Genomic DNA, 25591 nt, shown 5'->3' with positions numbered 1-25591 from the left:
AATACCAGGTATTGGCAATTTGTTCAGTGGCCATTTAAATGTCAACTTTCCAAAGGATGGAAAATAACATTTTAAATGATGATTCAAACTGAAACAAGGTTAAGCTACCCTAGAATAACTTAGGAAGAATAGCAAAACCCACGATGACAGGGACAAAAAAAGTACTGTGCAGGAAAGACATGATGACCCACTTATGAGATATGAACATGATTTATGGTTCATTTTATTTAAAGAAAACAAACAAACCAACACTCCATATTGTTCCAATATAATGAAAAGGCCGGGGTAAGAGTTATCCACCACCAACACTGATTAAAGATCTATTCTAATGCTTTCCTCACACTAGGATATAGCTTAAGCCACCAGTCCAAGTACTAGAAAATTGAGCAGATCTAACAGTGCAATTCATACACATTTTTCATGTATGTACTCCTGGTTACTAATTCTACTGGATCCAATAAGGAGGGTAACAATTATTTCCCAGACTGTCCACTTAAGGTTATTTAGATAGGAAGTAAGTTTAATAAAATTTTTCTGGTTTCCTGAAAATACAACCTTATTGGATTCATTTTAGGATAGATACACTTATGAGGAAATATCAACTGATGACTACTTTTAACCCTTCAGTAATAATACAAATAAGGTTTGGGCTTCAAAACCTTCAAAGCCTGGTGAGGTCTTTCACTTTGAGCCAGTCCACAACATACAAAAACTGCCAAGACACCGACTATAAATTTGTGAGTAATGTCACTTTATTAAGGGACTTAAAAGAAACACATTCTCTAGTAGTCTGGGACAATGCAAATGCTGAACAAAAGACAAAAATAGATGTAATTGGTTCTGAAAAGCATGAACATCTGTAGAGAATGTGTTGCATTATTCCTAGGGACTTTTGCTTTTTGGAAAAAAGCACATGTTCCATATATACAAGTGTCAGTACAATAGGAAATAAAGCAACCAGTCAGAAATATAAAAATATCCTAGATACAAACTAGATGAAGGCTGACAATATCAGTATTCTGATATTTCTATATCTCAGGAGTAGGATCACTGGGATGAGTTATTCCGAAGAGGTAAGAAACAGCAGATGCTCTGTGTTAACACAAAGCCATACAATTTTTCTGTAAGACACAAGAAAGAGAGCACCCAGTGAAACTGCAAATCTTTGCTGCAAGTGCCCACAGGATGTGAAGTCCTAACCTATGAGCATTACTACATTCCTGCATCATTTACATTTGCTGTCTTTGCCAACAGTAATACCAGCAAATCTTGCTAATTCTTCCACCCTCCCCCAGCTGCATTATAAACTGCACGTACTTAGCAGATACAGCAAACTGACAACGGCTTTAGACACAGACAAGGACCATAATGTCCAAAAAAGCACTTATTCATTCTTTCCTCTGTTGGCTGAAATTATTTTCTTGGCAGTAAGGACAGAAAGAGGCTGCAGAGCTTGACAGCTGAACAGCTCTCTGTCTCTCTCTAGGAAGGTTGGGGAGAGACCAGGGTGCGCCCTATTTGTTTTCCTCCAGGTGTTCTAGTGATGCCACTGAACTTAACCCTCAGGCTGGCTGAGCAGCTAAAAATTCCTCCTCCTAGCTCTATGTTTTGGATAGAAGCATGCACTAATTTGGGGCTACTGTTCCAAAAAAAAAAAAAAAAAAAAAAAGACCATTTGGTCAAACTTCTAGCTGCACGCTGTCTGCCTGCATCGTCATTAATCTTCTTTCCTTCTGCCATCTCATTCACTATGACCCTCCAAGCTCTGCTGCTAAATTCTGCTTCCTATTTCTTCACTTTTAAAAGAAAATAGCAAAACAGTAGGTAGACAGGCACTGTAGCCTGTGTGTTTGTGGCAGAGCCCCAGGAAAAAGGGCAGCAGAGAGCTGGGAGTGGCACAGAAGTACCAGCAACACAAACCCCTGCTTGGGGAGGCAACGATAAAGAATTAATTTCCAACTGCGTGTCAGTCTCAGGCAACTCCTCTATAGAAAAGCAAAATAAATTACATGGTCTATAGTAGAGAGGTAGTAACTTGACCAGGATGTGATTTGTATGATAAAAAAATGTGCAATAGGAGCTGGCAGTTGTCTTCCAAGGAAACTTGCCTTACCACTTATGGTGCACACATGCGCTGAAGCACACAGCAGCTGCCTGAACCTTTAAAATATTTCTTAGCTTTACATCCCAGATTCAAAAGGTTTCCCTTAAATCTTTTAATTCTTTTCTAGACCTATTTTGTCTCAGGCAAATTGATACAGCTGTGGGAGACAGCAAAGCGAAGCCAGTAACATCTGTAGTATGATGACACTTGACAAATTATCTCAGGTTTTCTCAGTTTCTGGAAGATGCTTTGCAGATGTCAAAGCCTCCAGGAATCATCATACATCTCTCCTTAACCCTACTATACGTGGCATTCAACATCTGCAAATACTGAATTACTACTCACCACACCCCAGTAAGAAAGGCTGTTACCTCTCACGTGAACAGGCAAGGAATGGAGGCACAGAACAACTGAGTGGTTATTTCAGCATCAAGATTCAAGTCTGGGAGAGTCAGGAGCTGAACCTGTATTTCCGTCTCAGTCTCAGGTTGTCTTTTTGTTCTGTGTTGCAGCCTTATTCTTTCTTGTAGAGGAAGACTGGGATCTCTTAGGAGTCAGTCACTGCTACTCTGGTTGACAGGTGATGCTGCCAATGAGATAAGAATTGTTGCACTGCCCACATCAAAAAGTGGAGCACAGGGTGACATCTGTTAGAAGAAATACTAACCATACGAGTCCTTAAGAACATCAACATTTATTTAATATGATATAAAAGAAATGGGATATGAACATTTGTGTTTGAACAATAATAAGTGGCTTCTTATACTTACATCGTATGTGCTCATTGTATATATACACAATGAACATAATTACATTTGTACACAAACTAAGTACTGGATTGAAAACCTGCTTATTGCTGTACACACCCTAACCCGACCAAGGAAAAGCCCAGTACCTCAAAATACCTACACTCCATTTTATTTAAGAAAAAGTAACCACTAACATTAATGTATATTTTGACAGAAGTGTGGCAGTAAATGCTGACATTGCAACCTGACCAAGAAATAATTACAGGACATATTTTACTAAGCAATAATAAAAATGGCACATTTTAAATATATCTATATGTATATATATATATATATATAAAATTTTTACAAATAAAATGTTAAAACAATAAATTGTAACGTTTAAAAGGTGTAAAACAAGATTTAGTAGTGATATGTAAAGTTAACTGAGTTATGTGTCTAAAAGAAGCAAACCAGTAAACTTATATGGATCCATAATTAAAAGAACATTAAATTCTGGAGAATATCAAATAAAGTTCTGACTGTAGGCTGCACAATAAAAAAAGCCTTTATTTTATGTGCACAGAAATCATAGCAGCAAGCTGGTATCAGGAGAAGAATCTGAAGGTTGTTGAGTATACACGTGGGCCATTTAAAGCTCTCTTGGAATAAACATTTTCCAGGAAGTGATAAAATGATGCTCTGTGGCCAAAAGCATCAGAACTATGAATTTCATAGATTTAAAATATACTGTACAATATCTTCTCATATTTTCATAGGTCAGGTCCATACATCTCAGGCATGAATTGTTTCAACAGAAGCCGTTAGTGCTGAAAGACAGACATAGATTAAGTTACTCTATTTTAGCAACAAAAGAATATTGTATAAAGCAACTTCTGGGATTAACACAGCAAGGAACTTCTGACCTCATCCTAGCAGTAGTTATCAATGGTGCAGAACATAATGAAGTATCTTAAAAATCAGTTGTTTCCAAAACGAGTTTTCCTGCTGAATAATACTGCTGTCAAGATACTTTAATAGCAAGAAGCAAAAGCAAGCCTTTTCTAAATTTACACAATTTCCTATAGAAGTCAATTTATTCTGAGAGGTTTATCCTGTGACACATTGCTATCTCTGAATGTTCTTCATAAAAAATCAGTGATAGTAGTGAAGACTAATTGCTCTTACAAACGACAGGCACAGCTTGAAGAGGGATGCAATATTATTCAGCTGCTCTGCCATAATGGCAGCATGGCTGTAAGGTGTTAGGAAGTTCAAGGGCTCCACCCAGAGCCTGCTCAATTTTGCTTAAGTGCTGAAAGGATTTCTGTAAGTAACAGTTCAGTAGTAAAAATGTTTCTGAGCTTTGAATCCAGGTGCTGTATAAAATGTCATTATCCCTCCCATTACTCAGTGTAAATGTCATGCTTATCAGGTAACAATGGTAGTGGTAAACTTCCAGATTTGGCTCTGCAAACTAAAAGCCATGACAAAGAAGGTAGTTTTGTGGTAATGGGTTTTTCCCTAGTCCTACAATATCCCGTGCCACTGATTTTCTATGCCAGATTCCCCTGGTGTTGTTCCAAGAGTGTAATTTTACTAATTGACCATAAAAGCCAAATATAGGTATTGCCTCATTATTTGTCATACATTTTCCAGATGTGGCCTGAAAATTTTGGTTGCATATGGACAGGGCTGATCCCACAGCTCTGAATTTCCCTGTGTCACATAGGATTTCTTGCATCTGAGTGCCACTGAGCTCCTGCACATTACAAGACCTATTTTCCAGCAAAGCACTAAGTACTGAAACACTGGAATGAGGGCCCCAGAAGGAAAGGGGTAGTAAATACTGAGGGCAAGCAGACTAAGTGAGCTTCATACATCTCCTAAACCCAGCTCCTCACATGAAGTTTTTTTGGATCTTCTAGAAAACAAACAGAGGCACCAAGCACAGCAAAGAAATGTGGAATGTATATGCATGTAGTTGAATGCTTTTCCCAACTCAATTCAAATACTAAACAGGCAAAATGGATGGATTTTAAGTTCTGGAATCCTTTCTTCATTACAGTGAGGCCAGCGTATGCAGAGGGTTAGTTTTGTAGGTGCCATTCCAGATGCACCATTTTGTCCCAAGCAGTTCAGGCCTATTTGTAGAATTATACTAAACATGGAAATGTTACAGCTACAGCATCACCTACAAGGATAAACCAAACTGTGAGACTGACAAGTTTTGAGCATTAAGTGACAAAGCACATCACTACAGTGCTACAAGCAGAAGAGTGCTACACTTTGGCTAGTCCCATATTCAGCATTCTAAAAAAGAATTTGCTCATGATCAAAACTGAATTTTGGTCACTGGAGCTGATGGCAAGAGCTGAAAGCAACTTAATGCAATTGGTAATAAATTTGTGGTGAGGTTGGAGGTTGCTTCCTCTTACAAGCCAGGAGTGCTGTGGCTAGGGACAGAATTCAGTGGTACAGCTTTGGTTTCACTACTGACCTGAAACAGAGTGGGATGGAATAACATTTGTCCTTTTTAAAAAGAAGATGCATAATAAATGCATCAAACTGAAAAGCATTAACACAAAATGGTGTTTCCAGTAAAACTGAATAGTCTCCCTTACCTTTTTGAAACAGAACTTTTGAATAAAAGTATAAAAGTCCAAGCTTAATCTAATTATGATGGACCACATCCATTATGGAGCTGGCAACAGAGGTGTCACTACTGCATGTGAGGAGAACATTTTCCACTCTTTCAAAAGGAGAAAAATATGAAAAAATTTCCTTTTTCTTTTTAAGAATATAAATAGTTTCCTGGCCACAGTTCATACAAAAAAGGTGTCTGATGAACAGTAAATCTAATTTTGTTCAGATGAAAGCTTGGCAAAGGAGACTGTGTGAGTAAAAGAAAAAAATGCATTTTCAGCTCTCCACATGTTAAATGACTGAAAATGCCTCGATTTCAGGTTTTCTTAAGTTACATTGGCTATGGCATTTACCATTACAATTGAAACAAAGCTAATTCTTTTAGTAGAAAGCTTGTTTAAACAGTTACTTCCTGACAACAAAGACATGTGGATTAATTCAAGTGCTGAAAACACTCACTTTGGTATCCTGTTTATTTCTTTAAACACTTGTATAAACAAGTGTATGTAGGAACATGTAAATCTAGCCTAACACATGCTTTCTAAATTGATTCCTAAAAGAAATGATGACAAGGGAAGAGAAGCTGTGCAGGCCTATCTCTACAGAAAAAAAAAATAAGAAGTTTTCTGATTGTTACATTTCTTCCACCCTCATTTTTCCCTGCCTCACTCATCTGTGCTTTAAGCCATGAACTCTCAGGGCCATTAGTCCATTCCCTCCCATGCATCATGAGCTCTGGTTGCCTATAAGCACAATTTAAAGCATCAAGATTCATTTGCACCTGAGCACTGATGCTCACACCTTAACTGGGTCTCTGTTTTGTAACAGCTCAGGTCTCTGATGTAATTTAAATTACCTTGCCAGTTGTGGAGAATGTGCTTGATAAGCCAATTAGTCCTTTCTCTTTATACTTGGCTAGAGGATACATGACTTGCAAGCAAATCAATACATGTATTTGTTTTGTTTTCTGGTTAGTGTGTATTTGGCATTACAGGTAACTGCTGCCTTTCCAAGTATTGTCTGCAGCTGTTTCTCATAAAAATAACTAGAACATACACACTTAGGAAAATATTAGGAAAGTGGCAGGAGGGGTGGGAAAAAAGGACGTACTTCTCTGTAACTATACACACATGAAATGTGATCCTTCTGTGAGCTGTGTCTGAGTAGAGGGAGCTGGTGACAGTGACGATTCTGGTGAAGAAGGCAAACTTTTCACTGCAGGTCATCCAGCAAGATAAATAAGAAGGAAAGTACATAAAGCATTATTTCCATCCATAAAGAAATATAAGCTTGCAATTCACAATTTCAAGGCAGAATAAATACAAGCAGAACCAAACGAATACTATATAAATAAAGACTTAAAAGTCTGATCAGCACAATGAGCACAAATTCAGGGGAAAGCACAGCTGTTCTCCAGAAATATCACTACTCAATCATATAAATGACTAATAGAACACCTAAGGAACAAACAACAAGCACAGGAATGCTGATGTCTTATTTATGTTGCAAAGAGAGAAAAAACAAACAACAACCCAATGTAAAATTTAATTTTTGGGTACTCCCAGACCCACCTTTATATATATGCTCAGATTAACTTAAGTATTTTTTTATTCTGCTGAGCACCATAAAATGTATTTACAAGTTCTGGTTTTGATTATCAAGTCACAGAAAAGATTGCTGACTGCACTACAAAGGTCCAGGCCAACTTTTATCTGAATCAATTGAACCATTTGGCTAACTTAACCATTTCCATCACCAAATACCCTTATAATGCCTTAAATCCTAACTTCTTCTTTCCTCCTTCCCTATACACCCCTTTCTTTTTTTAATCTTTGCAAACAATTGTGCTTTACTCCAGCCTTGTCTTCTTGCACAGTAGGACAACACTGGTCACTTTACCAGTCAGCTGGTGTTTTCAGGTTCTTCTTCTCTTACTCCTGAAAACATGACAAACTGGGGTCTTTTACTTGCATCTGGTAGATGTTGATCTAGCATTAGAAACTCTCAAAGATTCCACAATCTTAGGGATTTCTGAGGCCATCCATTAGCAAGAAGATAAGGCTAAATAATCTATACATATCTAGCATTGAGATGGTGTACTGTAAGATGAAAGTGAAAGGATTTCCTCCAACCAACAACTACAGTATGACTCAGTATCTGGCAAGTGTTATTTAATTCCCTAAATTAATGCAACCATAAAATCCACATTAAAACCTCAGAAAAATGGAATTTCTGTACTGGTCCACTGGGAAACTATTTTTTCTCTATGTTATAAAATCATATACTTGACATCCAGACTAGCTCAGCACTTTCTATTCACAAGGGTTTAGAGCATCAAATACATGATCAAAATGAAACAGAAATTTACATTTGTACTGTATAAGTTGTTCTTCAAACTCTTTTTCCATACCTGCTGTTGCCTGATTTCCTTTTGAAGACTGTGCTGCTAATTCAAATGAAGAAATAATCCCTCCTTGGTCTTCAAAGCTAACTACTTCACTTTTTTCTGAGCTGGTTTTGGGTTTGTGGTTTGTAACTGTGGTCACACTCTGCAAGCTGGTTAGAAAAAGCACAGCACTTAGAACACTTAATTTAATTTCAGGTGTTAACCACTAAGTATGGGAGTCACAATTTTCTTCTGTTAATAGAAAAAAGTTGAAACTTGCAAGTTTGTGTAATGTAAATTGAGCATGTCTTTGGAAACCCTTCTATCTTGTAAAGTTAGACTTGAAAAAAAAGAAGTACTGGAAACTGAATTCTTTTCCTTTACACACTCAAACCATTTCCTACTCTGCAATATCTGTTTTGCTGGAGGGTGCTCTGAAAACTTTATGACCTAATGTAAGAGCTCACATAGGATCTGCAGTAAAACTTACAAAAAAGTTATGGATCCTTAAAAATTAATTTTTGAGATAAAACATTCCTCTAATTCTGCAACACTCCAAAATAGTGAGGTGAAACTTCAATCAGGAGATAACTTGTTAAGTCAGCTCCTGAATGTAATGTTTCCTTAAATATTACAGGTAAAGAGCTTGCTATGTAAGCCCCAGGCTACATAATAATCTGATACAAAGCTTGAACTGACATTCCTAATACATTTTTTTATCCCAAAGCCAGAACTATGAACATACTCTGTTTATAACTGGGGCAATACTTAAAAATAAACATTACTCCACCAAAATCATCACCTCTTACTGATCCCCTGCAGTGATTCCATTTCTCACTATATTTCCCTATCTGTAAACCACTCAAACCCACATGTATATCTGCCTCATAAGTATTTATGACAGTTGCTTGGTCCATCCAGCTAATGAACACAATGTGCAAGTTTAAAATAGCCCCTGAACATCATGTTTTATTTTTACCTTATATCACCATCATGTGTTTCTTCCAACTGATTTTTCTTTTCTTTTTCTGCGTTCTCTTCATTATTCACTTCTTTTGAGTCAGATACAACATGTGCATCTGATAAAACATCATCAGTTTTTGGCAACTATAAAAAAATTGAAATCATGAAACAAAAAGTTGGAACACATGCTAAGTGGCAGATAAGAAATACAGCACCAGGAAACAGTTTTATTAACAGACAAATTTTGCCATCATGTATACCTAGTAACTCAAAATTACATAACTTAGAAACTTTTATCAATACCATTCAGGTTAATAGAGTTATCCTGGAACTTATACCAGAGCCAACGGGCAGGGCTTGGCTTAATAACTTCCAGAACTTATTTGAACTCTTTGGATTGCAGCCTGCCTATTTTTTCATGCTCTCTTCACAATGCAGAGCTACTGGAATTTATTGCTGATGAATTTTAACACTGCTCTGAAAGATCTGATTAGATACAACCGATATAAATACATTACATCATTTGCCTTGAAAAGATTTGCATCCTTAACAAAGCAATAAACTCTCAGTCCAAAGGGATTTTAAAGATAGCAACAGATGTTAATTATTTGATTTTATACCATTCTTGATTAGACCCATTTTAAACAAGCTAAGTATAAAACGGGAGAATAAAAAGAAAAAAAATGAGTGAGGAAAAGGAAAAGCAAAGGATGATTAAAGAATATGGAAATAAAAAATTCTACACAAAATTTTCAAAAATAAGCAGTCTGCTTTTGCTGAGTGTCCTTCAAGGTTAAGTCATTCCCAAGTGAGTTTCAGACTATTTGAAAACAGAAACCAATCTGGTGAGCAAGTATCACAAGCTACAGTTATGGCTTAGTTCCATGTATAGAATTTTGTCAGCTTTATTCTCCTTCCTATAAACTATTTGGTGCACTAAAGCAAAAAGTCAGGTGTATTAAATGATTGTCAAAGACTACACTGGGGTATCCTAAGCAATGAGCAAATCAATAATTATTGTTTAAAGATGCATTAGTATCTTTTTTGCCTCCAAAGAAGTAAAGACTTCAGTTTTGTAATTTTCCAGTCAATCAAAGTATTAACAGATATAGTTAAGTAACATGAATTTGAGGAATTCAAGAAAATTCAGTCTCAGCTGTAGACAAATCTGATACGATTTTGTGCTTCTCTATAGAATATTTATTATATTCAAAAAGGTACCTTAATCTTTCAAGCAAAGGGAACTGCCCCAATTTCCCATACCCTGCTGTCTATGGCTCAGAAGTTTTCTCTACTGAAAAAAAATGCTCATGGACTGTTCAAAAATTAACTGGTTAGTACCTCTTTAGTAAAACCTGAATTATGTCCTTGTTCTCCATCAGGTTTTAGTTGGGCTATTTCTTCTCCAGGACTTTCATTATTTAGCTTCAAATTATTTTCTTTACTGGTGGTCTCCAATTCCTTCATGTTACTAGATACAGTATCATCCTTTTTTCGATTCTGTGGAACCAAATTGATATATAGACATATTCTTTAAAAGGTTATCACAGCTCCAATTCTGAGTCTTGTGCTGCCCTCTGACTGTGATAAAAATATACTTAAAAACCTGAAGCATACCACAATGCAATAAGGACTTAGAATTTTCTCATTTTTGTACCTTTCAAAACAGTTCAGACTAATATTTTTTTCCTCTCAGATTATTGTACTTCCTGTGCCAAGCTGCCCCCCCAAATCTCCAGTATTCCCTGTTAGTCAATTTATGTTCTGAAATTCCATTTCTATTTAGCTCAGTCACACACAGGCTTAGGAGCATTTTTATTTGCATTCATAAGCACTGATTTTCTTTAAATCTTGGGTATCTTTAAAGTCTACGCTCTTAAACGATTTTACAGAGGACAACACAGCATCTGATAATGGCAGAGAATACTCTTTATGCTTTAAAAAAAATAAAATGCATTTCACGGAGAATAAATTGATGCAAATTTTGAGGAAAGATGGTAGAGGTGATTTGATATTGTGAACTGTGAACATCATGTTGTCAGAGTCACAAATTGAACTGAAGTGAGCTTTACAGGATCTGTATCAAACCAAGTGCTACAGCAGAGAAAAACAGGAGCCTTGAAAGTAAGAAATCTTGTGGCTGTTTTCCTGAAATTTAGCACATGCATTCTGTTAAGAGGAAATTCCACGTAAGTCAGTTCACAAATCAGTGTTTCCTTTCTTTACCAAAGTATGCACCCATACCATAAACCTGTCCCAAGCAATAACTGTGAAGGAACCTCCTTTTGTATTCTGGTAATCCCTTGAAAACCACACAGTTAGTTTTTTATTTTTTCCTCTCCAACTCTTAAAAAACTCCCAAACCAAAGTCTTGTTGAAAAGGCTTCCAGCAGTTAATGCCATTGCATCATTTTCCTGCATAAAAATCAACAGGCATAGAAACTATGCTTTTAAAAATGAGAGCTATTACTGCCATGTAACACCTCATCTTGGGGCTCTTTGCCAAATACCATTCTGGAAGACTTAAAGTTGTGATAGAAAAAGTGACTTCATAGCTAAATATTTAATTCAGACATGCTCTCACAAATTCTACACATATCTTAATCTCATACATGTAGCCCCAATTTCACACAGAAAACTGAAGAATATGCTGGCATGAACAAAATTATTTTGAGTTCTCTATGGCACATGGCACTGGCAGAGAGGATCTGGCTGCTCGTCACACTATGGTCTCAATGTCCTGGCCCACCAGGTATGGCACATCATGACTGCAGCTTCCTCACCTCAAGGTGTGGTAAGAGGCAAAGCTCAAACAGCTCTGTAAAAACTACAAAAAGAAACCTCTGCAAAGCTTTGCTTTCTATGTCTGCTTTTGCAGAGAGGCAGTGTTAATCACCAAAATATTTGTAGGAGCCTCCTTCATACGTAGCATTCACTATGTCAGCCCAAATGCAGATGTTCTAATGCAAAGGCAAAACTTGAATTCATCATCTTCGGGGGGAATCAACATTGTTGAAGGAAAAGTAAGTTTTTTATAGCTCTGAAAGCAACTTAACATGCTCAGAGGAAGAAAAAAACAAACCTAAAACTTTTGAAATATGTGACTTATTCAGAGTGCAATGCCTTTAATCTGGATTTGGAAAATGAGATGTTAAAATGTGCACAAACATAAAAGAAGGTCAGTGTAAAAAAAAACCTAAGCAAATGAAAAGAAAATCAAAGCACTGTGGTCTAAGGAAAAGTGTATGCCACAAGATAAAAAACAAAACACCAAAACAAAACAGAAAAACAACTCCAGTAAGCTATTGAAAAAGAAAACTAATTCTTTGCAAGTTAGAAAGTAACTAACATACCCTTCTCTTAATCTATTTATTTTTTTGTCTTGAAGTAGTATGGCACTTTTTGCTTGTTAGTTGGGTTTTGGATTATTTTAGGGTTTTGAGTGTTTTTTTTTAAGATATATACTCAGGAAAGTATTTCCTGGTTAATAGCAAGCAGTTATATCATCCTCCTCTCTCCACATCTGTAACTTTAATAAACCCACTTCTTTGCCTTAGATGTTTTAGAATTAGAGAAAACAAAAGTGATACTTCTATTTTTATCTAATTATGGACTCAAAAACCTCAGCAAAAGAGCACCAGTTAGGAGCTATCATCATAAATATACATTTCATAAATATACATTCCAACCTAAAAACGTAACAGATGTTTGGATGTATTATATGGCAGAAAAATCATCATTTATACATCAACTGAATAGTGATTTAGTTACAAAGCTTGAAGTTTCTTGTTGTTTGCTGAACTCAACAACAACAACAAAAATCTGCTAACAAGCATCACTAAGCATATTTAAATATATGTAGATTTGGACTATTTATTTTTTAAAAAGAAAATAATGAAGATCGTCATCTCCCTTTCTCTTGTGTCTGGCAAGAACCGACTGGTATTCTACATTCAAGCAGTCTCAAATAGGCACCTATAGTCTCATAAGATTTTTGGAAAACAAAAAAATGTTAAACTTTTTTTTTTTTTTTAAATTTGGACACATTAACAAGTTTTTGAAGAATGTGGGGTCCCACCTGTGCCAATTTGAATGGATTATCTCTGACAAATGACAGACTCTGTGAAGGAGATTGGTCTGAAACACCAATAATATTGAGTCCTTTTCTCTTCTCTCTCAGGCAAGCTTGTTGGTGCCTCTTTATTCTTTCCATCTGTTCCTCTACAGTCATTCGAGGCCGTGTGCTTTCTGCAAGACACAGCTGCTCCACTGCACTTCTTGGTCTTTCCTGAAATGGAAGAGAACATACATATTTATTTTTAAAACAGCAAGATTCTAAACTTGTAGTTTATACGGAAAGATCACCTAATGATTTACTAAAGAGCAGAAAACCAGAGCGCAAGCAAAGCTCTCCGATGTGAAGAGAATCCATTATTAACAAATAAACACTGAAACTAGAAAGAAAAGGAATAATTTGCTTTTCTGAACACTGATATTATCACCACCAATGATAAACATTAAAATCATTAATGGGTAGATGTTCTCTCAAAGTTAAAACAATTTACCAGACGTTATACAACTGCAAACAAAAGTTACTTGACTGATGCAAAAAACTAATCAAAATTTAATAATCTAGGACATTTATACCAGTTGATCTAACAGTGATTTTTGCCTTTTTATTTAAAGAATAACTCCAGCTTGGCATTACTTAAGAGCAAGTACAGGCTGAAATGAGCTCAAACAGCATCAAGTTACACCAGGGGGGGGTCAAATTGGATTTTAGAAGTATTTCTTTTGGAACAGGCTGCCCAGGGAAGTGGTTGAGTCACTGTTCCTGGAGGTATTTAAAGGATGTGTAGATGTAGTGCTTAGGGATGTGATTTAGTGGTGGACTTGGCAGTGCTAGGCTTGCAATTTGACTTCATGATCTTAAAGGTCTTTTCCAATGTCAATGATTCATGACTTAAAAATCTGTAATTCTAAGCATTACATTCTCATTATAACAAGCATCACTTTACCTACTCTGTTCTTGAAATTCTCTGATTGTCAGAAACATCTGTACTTTGTATGATGGAAAAAAAAATCTACTTCTAGCTAATCTGCTGCATTCAGTGGACTCATACTACACTGATTTACCTTCTGACAAATGCTATTCCTTCTCCAGTCAATATCCTGTGAGTTTCTGTCTCCTCTCCCATTTGTTCCTTAATTTTTCCTCTTCTATTCATGGTACCACTATGGCAAAACTTTTCTCCCCTTTGCCTGAACTACCTGTAAATCTCTGTCTTCAACCCAGAGACTAAGGGACTCTTAAATTAGAAAGTCTAGGCTTACTGCCCATATATTGCTTATGGTATCCTTATTTTCTTGCTGTTTAGTTTTTTTTCCAAAATAATTTCAGTATAAAATAAATAAAACAAATTTTGGTTAGATTAAGCAAGTACTGTTAAATTGCCCCAGAAGCCAAATACAAGTCCTTCAAAGTTTCTGGAAGTTTTGAAGATGTCTTCTGTCCCTTCAACTGAAGCCTGAGCTTCAGAAGCTTGGAATATTTATTGTTACCATTGAGTTCTTGCCCAGCTTGACTGTAGAGAAATCTCTACAGTTTAACATACACAACCTTAATAACTTTGTCATTCTTTCTACAGCTGTTGCCATTAACCTAGTATCTTACATTTTTATAACAACGAATTTTATGTAAAGACAATTAAAAATATAACTACATCTTTTGCAGTAACTCCAAACTAAAAATTGTCTCCAAAAAATAAAAATGAACACATCACTATCCATCAATTTTGAAAGGTTATTTTAAAGTACCGTTCTTAGATCTATCTTCTTATTCTTCCTCAAAGTGACATAAGATGCTATTGTTGAAGACTCTGGTGTTGGTGATTTGGTTCTGGGTGGCACAACTCCCACAGGAAAATGTGACCCTGCAAAACAATTAAGCAATATACTAAGTGCTATGCCAAACATTGCCAAAACAGTTTAATGTTTTCTAGAACATGTACTTTTGTCAGCCTTGGAAAGTACTCTTCAAAAGACAACCAGGATCTTACTCCATAACTGTGACATCTACTAAGGGCTGCAGGCAGATGACTTTCCCCAAGGGAAACCACTGCACGTGGCACAAGAAATTGCTTGACATAAAAAAATAAACAAAAATTTTGACTCTGAGAAACAGCCAGAAGTTCTCTATCACTGTGTGGAACAGATGGTTAAGGGGGAATTAGACGAAAGATGGTCAAGCTTCACAGACAACTGAATGCCAGTGTTGATGACTTTTTGTGGAAAAGAGTTTGCAAGGCCAGCTGAGTGCCTGAGTAACCCTATCAGTACCTCCAGTTACAGCCAAACTTATCCAGGCAATGGTGTGCAAAATACAAAATTTAGCAAACGTGGGACCAAAAAAACCAACTCTAGGTGGGAATTTCCCTGGGTGGGAAGGGGCAAGGTGGATGGGAAAGAACAAACATGGGATAATGAAAGGGAGGATAAATAGAAGGGGCCAGCTTTGCAAACAAACCATTTGTCAGTAAGCTTGCCTGACCAAGCCCCACATCTTAGCATTGCTGCCTGTCCTGCCTTCTTATTAAACTTTATTTTTAAGTATTTTCCATGTGAGCATGCTCTCCCTTCTTGATCTAAGAGCATGAGAAGATGCTAATGCCCTTCCAGCCAGGCTAGCTTGTGAGTAGCAGACAGCTACAGTAGGAGACAGTATTAAACCACAAGGACTGGAAAGGCTGTCGGTCTGCTGGTTGGTGACTGGAGGGACCATTGGCCTGGATCTGCTGCCAAGGGGAACCTTGGCTGTGAGATGCTAAAAAACTTAAGACATGACTAGATGGCAAGCAGAATACAAGGTGGAGAGGCCAGCTGTCCAGGAGACCTTAGGTCTAGGATTCAGGGGCCAGAGGTACTGAGAATTGACAGATGAAGATAGGTGAGGTCTGGTCAGCTCTTGGAGGGACTCATTTGTGTGTGTGCACTGACTTGGTCTAAAAAATTGATAAAGTAGCTTACTTGATGTTCAAATTATTTTTCCTTTATTTTCCTAAAGTTGCACAGATTTCAGAGGATATATTGACTTGGCAAAGGCTCAACACTTCTCCAAATTTTTTGATAGGCTGACAAAATAGTCTGAAGATACTCTGAATGTCAAATTCATAATTTAAAAATTATAAATCAAGAGTCTGAGTCTCCTTTACATGTAAAAAGGATAAAACTGCAGAAGTCAAATGGTCCTTTTCTATCACCTTTGTCTACCACTCAGCTTGTAACAGCTTCCCTGCTTGCAGATAACTGTAAGGATTACTTTACATAGTCCCATTAAAAGCTTTCTCTTTGATTGCTGACATTGAAAAGAGGGGGAAATAGCTGACACAAGAAACATCAGAAATGTCTAGTATGGAAAGGTGCACAATGAACTATAAAAAAAATTAAAATTCCTCTGATATTTAATAATTTTTATAACCATCCTCAATATGAAACTACCTAGTTCGCAAAAAAAGCAGAGATGAACTGGCTTTGAGTTTGTTTACTTTTCAGTTTATAATCTGTAAAGGCAGATTTGCATAAAAATGTTTGTTGAAACAGCATATAATTGTAATGGCATACACACTATGAAAATACTAACCAACAAACCAGGAATGGTCATATTTTTCCTACTGCATGGGGATTGTTAATGAAATAAATGAATGCCCAGGACAAGAAATACCCATTAGAAAATTCACATGCTCAAAAGCATGGACAGGATAAAACACAGCTACAATAAACCAACTTCACACTGTTGTTTAAGATAAAAAGCCTCTTGCTGTTTGCTACCACTGCAGCTACTCTCTCCCCGGCCCCTAAATATGGCTTATATCAGAAGAATTTGTGTTACTGCTTTCCCTTTCTGAGGACTGTACAAATGGACATAGTAAAACTACTCCTGTCTTTACAGAAGATAGAAAACAGACTGGGGTGTTAAAAAAATACTGGTTTGCTTCATGTAGTCAGAACAGGCTTTCTTATATTGTCTTTCCTTTCCCTCTTTCAGAAACTGCTATAAATAATCTGGAACCCTACAGGTTAATAAAACCTAGGTATGCTGTCAGAAAGACAACTTCCTCCCTCAGTCTCAGTGTAGGTGGCTGATGATTATCAAATCTCAAGCTAAACCTTGCATTTTTCACCACCAAGTTAGAAGAGATTTAATACCTGTCTTAAGTGAACATTCCACCTCTGCAATACCATTGTGAATCCGAACTGAGTAATTGTCTGGCAAGGGCAATATGATCGGAGATCACAGTGCCATTCACACTGTTTATACCCAAACTGTATGCTAATCTTTAGTCTTAAAAACTCCACTGCCATTCAGATGGAAACTATTTCCTTACATGATCATAGCTCTCTGTCAAATTCTGGTACTGTTGCACCACCCCGGTACACTGATGCTTTGTCAAACTACCCTAAGAGAAGGCAGTGATCTTGCTGGTACTTGAATTATCAATTGTTATAGTAAAAATAAATGGATAAGTTTAGTTACTGTTTCTAAAGGCTCTTAGTATGGATATTGGGAGGTGCTCAAACTGCTGTTCCTGTGGTCACCTTTAACAAACTATTCTGTGTGTTTTAACAAACAGAATTGAGAAGCACTTCCTGGTAAAAGATTCTACCAAGCAATTAGTAGCTTTTATGGAAGCTAGATGAAGAGAAGAATCTAAGGCATTTAGCAATTGCAAAGACCTCTATTGTCTGTACACTCCAAGGTCATGATCATTATTCCTATTATATCAGAGGACAGAAAGCAATTCAACAATTACAAGACAAAAAAAAAAAAAGAAAAAGGCATTGTGTCCCTGCCTTATGAGAGCCTGAAAATTCTGTGGTGCTGCCTTTTTGGACGTTCCAGTGACATAACATCGGGAGCTTGATTCAAAAACTGAATAATTGTTCAAGGGCAAGAACATAAATGGGTAATTGTTCAAGGGAATGGTGTGTGGGGAATGTGAGTGATGTGATTAGACATGGTGTCAATAAGGATTTCAGGGTTGTTGGTGAGTGTAATGTTTGATTTTTCTGCAATGTAACTGATGAAATCTTTCTCGTCATGTAATTATATCATTAGTTTAATGTGGAAGCTGTTTCATCATGTTAAGAAATGGATAGGCTACAAAAAACACAGAGGTTAAGATAGGTTCTGTAACACAGATAAAGCTTTGTATTCCTTGTGGAAAAGGCTGAAGGGTTGTAAACACCATTCTTTGGGACAAACCTTTAACTGAAGATTCTGATTCTGAAATTTGTTCTGTTTTTTCTTCCCCATTAGACTCATCCACTTCTGCTACTGTAGTTAACTCTGGCTCACTCTTATAAAGCCTATAATCAGGACCCTGGGGAACAGCAAGTGACAAGGTAAATACACAGGCATTTTTATATGAGCATTTATGTCTTAAGACTGAAACCCAGTTATTTTGTGATAACTCCACTCTCGTTTTAAGACAGTGTTTCATTGTTCAAGTTCTATTGCAGCAGTATTTCCATGCAGTTAATCTGAGTAACAACATTTGCAGACTTTCAGAAATTACACAAAAAAATTGCCCTAAAAATGCAGAGTTGTTTTTTTTGTTTTGTTTTTTAAATGATCTTCAGGAAACAAATTTGTATAAGGTTTCAGCAAAAACTGATTGTGTTTTGAAGATGCTAAGTAGAGGAATTTAATTTGCTGAAATTTACTCAGATACAGGCATTTAAGTCTTAGGACATTTTATATATGGACAGAATATATGGCAAGGCAATGTGAAGAGCACATGATGGAGGTATAAATAGCCAAAAAAAAGTAGCCAAAAGTAAAAACACAACACAAAAGTAGCCAGATGACAAAATAAAGATCGTGACTGTGCAGAGGAAGGGGGATGCTTCAAGAATAATGTGGCAGTTTAAGCCACTTACACAATAAGATCCATTTCTCTGATATGCTTGAACTTGGTGAATCTTCTTTTCTTCTGGTAGGTGTACTGGGCCCCTGCTATAACAGAGCAAGGAGCTGCTATCACTGGGCAGAGGGGGGATTATGGGAGGATGCTCTGTAAAGTCATAGGACCGAGGAAGTGGAGGACGAGGTGGGACTACTTCCTCTTCCTAAAGATTGTAGAATAGTCACCTTATTTAGATGTGCACACCTGTTACAATTATTTATAACTTAAAAAGAAAAATATAATACCATTGGTACAGCAGCTATAGATTTTGGATTTAAAGGGACAATGTCACACTAAGAAAAAAAAAAAAAAGGCCAAGACAGTTTTATTTTTTTTAAATTTCTTTTGAGATTTTTTGTTCACCTTCTATATTATTGCTACCACCTAGAATGAGATGCTTCAACAGTTTCATTATTTAGCTTATCAAGATTTTCAGCTTTTCAATTCTAACACCTTCTATCACCTGCACTTGCTGTTGGACACGTATGAACTTGAACCATCCTTATAATAATTCAATTAATTATCTTTTTGAATTATATATACACTAAGACTTTCAGAAATTTCTGTAAGACAGATTCCATAAACTTCAGACAACCATGACAATGTCCCTTTAAAACTGTAATTTCTAGCCAGATTTTCAGAGAAATTGAACATTTGGGAACTCCCACAACTTCAGCTGTTCTTGTGGGTGCTTGGGCCATCTGAGAACCAGGCTCATTATGTGAATACACATATATAGCAATGTACTTCTTCCCATAAAAAGTGTTGTGGGTAGAAAACAAATCCATAAATCAGGGGTTATATTTCTAGGGTAAGAGCCTAAGGAGAGGAAAAGGTGAGAAACATAAAAGAGAAATAATACTAGTGAGAATATACACATAGAACAACTGGAAGCATTAAGATTTACTAGTGTATCGATCTTTCAAACTAATTCACAATGCATCATTTTCCCAGAAACTTACTAAATGCAAATTTCAGACATCCTTAAAACAATTATAATGCTCATTTTTGTCATATGCACATGTCATTAAAAACTCAGTGATGCTACAATGGTAAATATTTCAAAACCATACCTCATTTTTATATTTAATAGCTGAAAACGTCCTTGATCCCATGATGCCTGTTTGGGCAGAGGGTGAAAGGTACAGAAAAAAAAAGAGAAAAACTGATGTCAAAAATTACTTTTAAACTGTAAACTATAAACTGTTGCTATCAAACTAATAGACAAAGCATTAACTTAAATAAAGACTATTGTAACAATTGTAACATTTTTTCAAACATACAAAAGCAACTATGCATCTTCTGGTTTAAAAATGATCCTTCTAAAGAGATAAAAGCAGTCAGTTTACCTGTCTCTGAAGAGCTTCTCTGCTGTTTATGTTTACTTAAACCCTCCATGACATCTTGAATTCTCCACAGTTCCTTCTGAATCTGAGCACGCTGTATCCCTGCTGACTCAGTCTGTCAGTAAATAAATAGCATATATAGGTGATAAATTACAACACAATGCAAGTGGGAAAAAACCTAGAAAACTATTTTCTTTCCTTATACTACACTGCACATCCTTTCTCAATGAAGGAAAACAAAACGCAGTAATGGCAGACACTCTCTCATAAAAAAACAACATTCAAATACTGTCAGAAACAAAAAGTGTAAGATGAAGTAATTTCATAATTGATGACAGCAATTTTGCTAAGTGAAACTTCACTTAAGAACAGAATAGCATCTACTTTCTCCAAAGAAAACCCAAACAAACTTTGCACAGGAAACTGACATAAAATGGAAGAAAAGGAATCATCAGTTCAAATCCTAAAATAGGTGGAGATGAATGTGGTGTGTTTGCATACTACTATATAAACTCTGCTTTGGACTGCATAACAGATTTTTCAGCTCTTGGTCTTCCTTGTAATTTCCCTTTCATAGCTGCATAGAAAATCAGTCCCTGGAGCAAACAGCCTTTATTGCCTCCCAGCATGGACCACACCCTTCTCCTGTTCTGGAGAATCTGTGCACATCCAGGAGTGTCTCACAGAAAGATCTCCTGAGAGATTCAGAGCTTTGGCTCAATGCACAGCCCTCCAGGGCACAGCAAGCTAATAAGATGCACAACAGAACTGTTCACATCTAAGAAGCAGTGCTTAGAATATTTTTTATGATGATGTATTTTGATAGAATAATTTATAATCGATAATGGAAAGATTTGTTTGATTGTGTCACACACACACTGTGACTGTTACAGCTGTGAGTTTGAGAAAACAACCCCACTTTGGACACCATCACTGAAAGAGAAAGAGGAGGCTCCTAAGCAGAGGAAAACCAGTAGAAAAGCTGAAGACCTCCTCAGATCTTAAAAAGTTTTAATTTCTTCTTATACTTTCTTCTTATACTCTATACTTATAAGTATAAATATACATACACTATCTAAACTATAGCATTATATGTCCCCCTTTTTTCATTTTTGTAGTTTTTAAACAAAATCATAAAAAATGAAAGTGATTTATATATACTTTAAGATGTATGCCACACCTGAATTTCTCCAAGCCGATCAAGTTGATCCTGCATATGGTTTCTTGTTACAGTTACATCATACTCCAATTTATCATATTCTCTCCAAGCTCTTTCCAGTTCCTAAGTATAAAACAAAAGAATTACAAATGTACATTCAAGAAAAAAAAATCATCTTTAATGAAGTGACATGAAAATTCAGGAACTAATGCATAAGTAGGTATCAGCAATAAGTAAGTATGTATTTTAGAGAATTCAGTGTTTAAACAGCTTTTTGCTTCTTTTATTTTTTGTTTTCTTAAAGGAATACAAACAAACAGCATTTTGCCTTTTTACAGACAAAGATCAGCAAGAACAAAATTTTCAGAACATGTCTTTAGAGTTAGCAGGCATGTGAGACTTAAGATGTCCTTCTACCAAGGCAGAAAAATGACAAAAAGGAATGCAAATTTGTCTTTTTTATCACATAGAATACATATGTGTGACTGCACAGCATGTGTGTGTCAACACAATGTATTATGCAAGACAAATGTTAAGTCAACCAGCCCTGCCTGTTGAGGTTACCAGTGGATGCCCCAGGCCTGCTAATGCACCATGATTTGACATCTGTAAAACTACAAACACCAGAAGGGAGAAGGTGCAAAAAGAAAATCCTTTAGGTCAGGTCTACCATCTCACTTTTTAAGCCTACATCAAGCAATTTACTCAATTTAGCATAAATTAAGAAGTTAATGAGAGAAAGTATATTTAATGGACCGTCTTTCCTCTAATTCCCTTTTTCTGGCCCAACCAAGTGCTCTTACAATATAGTTTAACATTCATTAAACCCAGTAAACATTAAACCCAGTATCTCAGGGCCTACTTCAGTATCAGTTTCACCACAGCAAACCACTGGAATCTGACACTGAAATACCTTCTTGGATGTCTGTGTAAATAGGCAAAAATAATTCTTTGCCTTGTATTTCAGTGTAGAAACCAGCACAAAGGATAGTAAATAGCAATTCCCATCCTTTCCTTTTTATTTTTTTAGGTCTTTGAAAGTGAAAAACTTGAAGTATCTTTTAAATATAATGACCTACTAATAATAGAGACCATGAGAGTATATCTTTTCTTCTTTTAACCCTGTAGCTGCTTCTGCTGAAAGTAAGTCACCTATCTGATCAAATATCTGATCAAGTTTGTGCTTTCTACTATTTTACCATCACATGGAATAGCTTATTTGCATTATTTCCTTCTCCTGTAATCAATTTTTCATATTATAAAGATGAAAATTACTACAGCAATTAAGAGTCAGCATGCATTCACTCCTTGCCCAAAAAAAGAAAAAAAAAAAAAGAAAGACTCCTCGATGAATGTAGTGAAAATATAGCATTTCCAGGCAAATAAAAGACAACTGAGTTTTTGTGGAATGTAATGAAAAAATATCCAGTGACAACCAAATTAAGAAAATCAAAATGCAGATAATTGTTTAGCACTTCATTGTGTTTTACTGGCAAGAACGTGTTACTTACTGCAGTAGCTCGCGATACTTCCCGGCAAGTGCTGAGCAGTCCATTCTGCAAGTCATCTCTCTGTAAGACTACATTTTGTATGGCTGAGGGATTATCTGCATTCATTTCTATCTCCTGACTTGCTGATAGCAAAGCTTGCTCAAGCGTGTACTATTGTAACAAAAAGAATAATTTTTAATGTTCTGCATCATCGGACGGATTTTCGTTTTATTTCAGTTATCAGTGTTCTGACAATAAGCATGTAAAGTAACAGCCACTTTAGGTAATAAATACAATTGTCCTACTTTCTCCTTGTGTAGCTGTTGAAGCTTCTCCTCCAGTGCTTGTACAACTTTATCTTGTTCACATAAACGGCTAAGCTTAGCCTGGTGGACAACAGAAAATTATCAAAATTAGAGTTTTGTTTTAACACCTTCATTAATCAAAACACAGCTTCACCAAACCATTATATGAATCTATATAAAATGTTATTGCCACAAAATATGAATTCTAAAATTATGAAGGCATCCTGCATTTTCAAATTAACCTTAAGAAACCCTCTTAAGATGCTATGAAGTAAGTGTTATCACAGCTTGACACAGCATGGCTCAAAGCATGTGTTTTATTATTCTACAGCTGAATCTTTACAAGTTAATAAGTATTAAACACCATTTTTATTTACACATTCTTCAGTATTGCAAGTAATACCGGCTACATTCACAGTTTTTCTCATGGTTTATTTCAGGTGGTAGTTTTTAATAGTTAGTTACTAGTACTACCCATACTCTGCTCTGTTTTAGTTCCAGTAAAGACTTGGCTATGACTAAGCCTGTTCTACTCCAGCTCCAGCTTGAGCAAGGAACTGTTTAGTTCATGCTTACCAATTTCATACACCTTCCTTTTCTATTTGAGCAATCTTTTTGGTTCAGTTTGTGTTGCTCTGAATTCTTAACTGGAAGATGATGCTGGAACCCTATTTTCTGTTTTACTCTTAAAATAACATCCCTTAAATGAGTATGTGTACCCTAAGTTGCATTGTACAAGAATGACTAGGCATGCATATGTATGCATATATAGTATTACTATATGTGTGTATTTTTCAATATCAATTTTGCACCAGGACCTTTTTGTTTAGTAACCAGCAACCTAATACTCTGTATGGCAACTCCCCATGACAAATTTCAGTTTTGGAGTATTGGTCATATTTCCTGAGAAATTACATCTCTCATGCTTATAACTACAACTACAGAGCTTTTCTATTCTAAAGTAATTCATTTGTTCCTAGAAGCAATTAACCTTAGAGCAAATATAAAAATTGAAATTTCAGCCTCAGACGTAGTATTTCCTGTAAGTTAGAAGCTTATTGCAGAAAGAGTCTTATGCTTCTCAATTTCACAAAGCAGTTTCAATTGGTATGAAGTATGTTTCAACCCCAAAAGTCAAGGGGGAAATCAGTACCCGAATAAAGAGACAAATACCAACATTTCCAAGGAAGAAGAAATACAAATGACTTACATCAATATCCAGCTCTTCAGCTCTATATTTGTATAGTGCACCCCTACATTCTTCTTGTGTTAACTATAAGGAAGAATAATATTGCCATAAAACAACTTAATTGGACTATGAAAATGAAACGATTGTTCAGTTGAAGAGTTTTAAGAAAGAAAATCAGCTTTTGCTTGGAAGTCAAACATACCACATTGAGCAATATATCTTTAGCCAATACACATTAATGAAGGTTAAGTAAATGGAATGTTAAGCCGACTGTCAGAATAAAGTTGCATTGAGTTACACAGGCTATGCTTCTAGTGCAAACTGGACTTTAAAGATGTAAAACTAATTCAATCAAACATGGATTATGGAGGAAGATGAAACTGCCTGAGTACACTTAGACAAAGTTATCCATAATCATGTACATTTGCTTTAATGCGTTATAAATATAGGGGTTCATTCTACTTGGAATTAACCATTCTAGGCCCACTGAGGTCAGGTGTATTCACACTTGTATTCACACTGTATATTTAGGTCATTCTGTTCTGATTTGAGACTCTCATCAGAATCTCAAATCAGAACAGAATGACCTAACTGTACAGATAAGTGTGAAATATCTCATTACAAACATATGCCCAGTGAGTGCCACCAAATACCTTTCTGCCTACATATGAATCATATGGATTCCCTCCCCTCCAACAGAGTATTTACACCAGAAAAGTTTTAAGTGGAAGACCTTCTATTTAATATTTGGACTAAAGCAAACTGCCCTCCCTCATATCGGTCACTATGTAAGGTATCTTCAAGGTATTTTCATACAGCTCCTTATATAAAGTTCTTAACCCTTTCAGCCCCTGAACTATTAATAATATTTAAAAATACTTTACATGAGAAAAGGAAGCTCCTCGTCTTAAACAGTAACTATTTAATGTGCTATATAGCAATTGACATAACATTATCAACCTTTGTATTCTATTTAATTAAAAACATGTGCATTCAGTTTCAACATAGATGCCTTAAGTCCATCTATCTGTCATAATTAGGTCATCATGACTTAATACTACAAGAAAGACTATAAATCACCAGTCTGTCTTGAAGGACACTTATAAATAAGAGGACTAGGTAAGGGTTAATCAGACAAGCATTCCAAACATATAGTAAAGCTTCAGCACGCTTAAGTGTTTCATTTCAAGACATTATGTCCACATACCTCATGCAAATGCACCTGGTGACAATTTAAAAGTATGTATAGTGTATTAAAACCACACAGTAACTTTCTTTGAAATGGACATTTTATGAAAATGAGTGTTGGG

At 36.0% G+C, this 25591-nt stretch overlaps 1 protein-coding gene across 19 annotated transcripts in view; it reads right to left on the bottom strand.

Annotated features, from left to right (window-relative positions):
* Positions 1–2782: 2782 nt before the first annotated feature.
* Positions 2783–25591, bottom strand: part of PLEKHA5 (pleckstrin homology domain containing A5) — a 163868-nt gene continuing 141059 nt past the window's right edge. For 6 of the 19 annotated variants that reach the window (XM_071733027.1, XM_071733029.1, XM_071733031.1 and 3 more), the window contains 15 exons: positions 24303–24365; positions 23093–23173; positions 22809–22958; positions 21319–21420; positions 20142–20253; positions 19866–19912; positions 18767–18955; positions 18090–18207; positions 14645–14760; positions 12906–13115; positions 10169–10327; positions 8844–8971; positions 7889–8034; positions 6609–6693; positions 3383–3662 (listed from right to left, as the gene is read on the bottom strand). In XM_071733027.1, coding sequence (XP_071589128.1) covers positions 3644–3662; positions 6609–6693; positions 7889–8034; positions 8844–8971; positions 10169–10327; positions 12906–13115; positions 14645–14760; positions 18090–18207; positions 18767–18955; positions 19866–19912; positions 20142–20253; positions 21319–21420; positions 22809–22958; positions 23093–23173; positions 24303–24365 — 1725 coding nt within the window. In that variant the 3' untranslated portion in view covers positions 3383–3643. Of the gene's footprint in view, positions 3663–6588; positions 6694–7888; positions 8035–8843; positions 8972–10168; positions 10328–12905; positions 13116–14644; positions 14761–18089; positions 18208–18766; positions 18956–19865; positions 19913–20141; positions 20254–21318; positions 21421–22808; positions 22959–23092; positions 23174–24302; positions 24366–25591 lie in introns of all 19 variants that reach the window. The other 13 variants (XM_071733032.1, XM_071733036.1, XM_071733037.1 and 10 more) reach the window with 5 other exon arrangements.

The sequence above is a fragment of the Heliangelus exortis genome, chromosome 1, assembly GCF_036169615.1.
Source record: "Heliangelus exortis chromosome 1, bHelExo1.hap1, whole genome shotgun sequence".
NCBI classification, from domain to species: domain Eukaryota; kingdom Metazoa; phylum Chordata; class Aves; order Apodiformes; family Trochilidae; genus Heliangelus; species Heliangelus exortis.
This window is presented reverse-complemented; position numbering and strand designations above follow the sequence as displayed.